The 3052-nt window shown below is 38.5% G+C and overlaps 1 protein-coding gene across 3 annotated transcripts; it reads left to right on the top strand.

The window, feature by feature from the left end:
- The first annotated feature begins 247 nt into the window (after window positions 1-247).
- On the top strand, window positions 248-3004 carry LOC112166381 (protein ACCELERATED CELL DEATH 6). Of its 3 annotated transcripts, none has more exons than XM_040507159.1 (3): window positions 248-753; window positions 1259-1791; window positions 2046-3004. In XM_040507159.1, exons 1-3 carry the CDS (start codon window positions 315-317, stop codon window positions 2619-2621), a joined length of 1548 nt encoding a protein of 515 aa, XP_040363093.1. In that variant the 5' UTR covers window positions 248-314; the 3' UTR covers window positions 2622-3004. The 3 variants fall into 3 exon arrangements, with proteins under 3 accessions (XP_040363093.1, XP_040363092.1, XP_024158989.1); XM_040507158.1 differs by having other exon boundaries at window positions 248-894; window positions 1271-1791; XM_024303221.2 differs by having other exon boundaries at window positions 248-894.
- Window positions 3005-3052: the final 48 nt, after the last annotated feature.

Genomic DNA, 3052 nt, shown 5'->3' with positions numbered 1-3052 from the left:
ATGTCGATCCGCCCCTGTCCACAAGACTGAATTAGAAATAGGGTATCAAGTTACAATGTTAGACGTTGAATTTGACCAAAAAAACGTTAGACTTTGAACATTTTGCAGACTTTGATTCTTCCACTTGTCCAGAAGATCTGCATCATTGTTTATAAACAACGTGAGAATTTAGAGGTCGATTTATCATAATATTGAATTGTCAGCGCGCAAGACTTGAAATGCTTGACAAGCTGGTCTTTCAAGTCTTCTTCCCACAATTATATAGAGCACCGACATTATTATGTACTACTGTAGGTGCCTAGAACAAAAATACCATGGATCCAAGGCTCTACAAATCTGCAAAATCAGGGGATGTTTGCTTCCTCAGAAAACTTCTTAGTGATAATCCTAGCCTTCTATATAAACTTACACCTCGAGAAAACACAACCCTCCATATAGCTGTGCAATTCGGACACGAAAATGTCGCGGCTGAGATTTATAGCAGATCCAGGTCACTTCTCAAACAGCAAAACTTAGATGGAGATACACCTCTACATGTGGCTGCAAGGTTTGGTCACTTCTCTATTGTCAACTATCTGGTTAGAGATATAATTTCATCAGTGTCAGAGGTAGACATGGGGCTTGAGACCCTGAGAATTAGAAATAGGGGGAACAGCACAGTATTACACGAAGCTTCAAGGAATGGTCACTATAAAGTGGTCGAGTTCTTAATCAAAGTTGATCCCAACTTGGCTTCTGTTGAAAATGATGAGGGTGAGTCTCCATTGTATCTGGCCGCAAGAGGCGGAATGTTAGAGACTGTGAATCAAATTATAAGGACAAATCCGTCATCAGCTCATGGTGGTTCAGATGGCCAAACAGCTTTGCATGCTGCTGTGGTTGAGAGGCATATTGGTATATCATGATCGATCCTTCAGCTGTTATGATCTCTTTCAGTTATATAAGTATTACATGGTTTAGCTATTAGTTGTGCTGATATTCTACAACAACTATTATATCATTTTCTTTGAGATTTTATATACATTTTTGCTGTATATAGACACCTGTGGTATTGAGTTTTAATAAAACATTAGTTACATTCACTTAGCTATGCTCCTATTACTTAGATAGTTCGGTTTGGCTCCTCTTTTATTTTGGTCTTGAAGAGTTAGGCACATGTTCACAGAATAAGATTCTGGTCCCATATGTATTGTAATATATATACATAAATTTAGTCTCCCTATACTCAAGTTGTCGTGTCTAACTCTATTTCTGTAAGGTGTCATTGAAGCTCTGCTAGCATTCAAACAAGAACTTGGCAAAGAAGCTGATCGACAAGGCCGGACTCCTCTCTACTATGCAGCATCCCTAGGTGACCACAGAACAGTTCAGCGATTACTAGAACTTGATACTTCTACTGCATATGTCTTGGATAAAGATGGTCGTTCACCAATTCATGTTGCAGCTAGGAATGGTCATACTGGTGTGATTAGAGAGATTATCCAACATTGCCCAGATTCCGGAGAACTTATTGACCCTTATGGACAGAATGCTCTTCATATTGCTATTTCCAGTGGACAAGCTAATGTTGTCACATATATATTAGAAACACCAGAACTAGAAGGGTTGATAAATCAGTCTGATATTGATGGAAACACGCCTTTGCATCTAGCAGCGATTGCAAGAAAAACTTGGATTCTTTGGTACTTGATGTGGGATGGAAGAGTAAATCAAAGATCCAAGAACAAATATGGCCAAACAGCATTTGACAATGATAGGTCAATGAAGAAATCTAGTATTACATCTCCCATGGTGAGTACTTAATATATAACCTTCCTAGTATAGAATGTTTCTCGGTTTTATGTGTAATAAACTAGAACTGTTCATCATCTCCCGCTCTGATAGAGCTGTTAGTTTACTACTGTTCCAAATTAAACGCTTAAAAGATTTTAAGATGCAGGCCAAAAATTGGTTTTATTCTAAACCACTTCCTTGCACGGACGTCATTCTAACTATAAATAAATTATTGACAGCTTGTTAATTTCGTTTAATCGTTTTGCTTGCAGATTTCAGCAAGAGCGGACCACGAAGAAGCAATTTCAGCAATGCAAACTTACAAGAAAATGGGTCAGACCCTTTTAACGGTTACAACACTCATTACAACTGTAACATTTACAGCCGCATTCACAATGCCTGGAGGCTACAACAATGATGCAGGCTCATCAGATCGAGGGCTAGCTCTTCTACAGTCGAGCAAATATCTAAAACATTTCATAATCTTCGACGCTGTTGCTATGACTTGCTCAATTAGTGCAGCTTGCCTCCTATTTTGGGGAGCTGTTAAAAGCAAGGGGTGCTATCTTTACTATTTCACAAGTGCCGCTGCTCTTACATATATTGCTCTACTATCGACTGCAGGAGCATTCACAACAGGAATTAAAGCTGTGCTGCCCCATCAGCAATACGTGGACATCATGATACTGGGAGTGGATGTTGCTTTTCACATCAGTACCTTCTTGTTTCTTTTTCATTTGGTTAAAATGTTTTCCATCCCTGAAGCCTGTAGACTCTTGTTTTCTCATCACTGTATCAAGTCCAAAAGGGCTAAGATACAAAAATGGAGAAGAAGTACATATTTTTAGTTTTGGTTGGCCTTATGAAGGAAAGCACTTTGCTCGAAGAGCACTACTACTGAAGCCGCAAGTCATAATATAGTAAGTCTGTGTAAGATGTGGGTGATGATCACAATTAACAGATTTAGAGATGAAGATCGAGAGTTTGGGCATATTTGAACGTGACTGGAAGAAATTATTGTAATCTTCATCAACATATTTTTTTCTTCTTGCTACTGTTTAAACAAATTTACAGTTCAACCGAACATTTCTTGTCTTCAACTATTAAAGATTATTCAACAAAGAGGATTACAGTTCAAGTTTCCCGTGCTCTTTTACGTGTCCTCGCTGTCAATTGACATTTTAGAGTGTCTTCATGACAACACCTCTGTCTGATGAGAGAAAAAGCCAAATGGCCCGTGCAACCCATTTATGGAAGTCACAAAAATTTCATTGTACTT

This window comes from Rosa chinensis, chromosome 5 (assembly GCF_002994745.2).
Source record: "Rosa chinensis cultivar Old Blush chromosome 5, RchiOBHm-V2, whole genome shotgun sequence".
Lineage (NCBI taxonomy): Eukaryota > Viridiplantae > Streptophyta > Magnoliopsida > Rosales > Rosaceae > Rosa > Rosa chinensis.
The sequence above is the reverse complement of the archived record's forward strand: the minus strand, read 5'-3'. Positions and strand labels throughout refer to the sequence as shown.

Bases quoted from the DNA above. Each gene is read 5' to 3' on its own strand.
- LOC112166381 (XM_024303221.2), top strand. From the start codon at position 315: ATGGATCCAAGGCTCTACAAATCTGCAAAATCAGGGGATGTTTGCTTC. The intron at 895-1,258 runs GTATATCATGAT...TATTTCTGTAAG, and splicing joins TGTGGTTGAGAGGCATATTG to GTGTCATTGAAGCTCTGCTA. The intron at 1,792-2,045 runs GTGAGTACTTAA...TTTTGCTTGCAG, and splicing joins CTAGTATTACATCTCCCATG to ATTTCAGCAAGAGCGGACCA.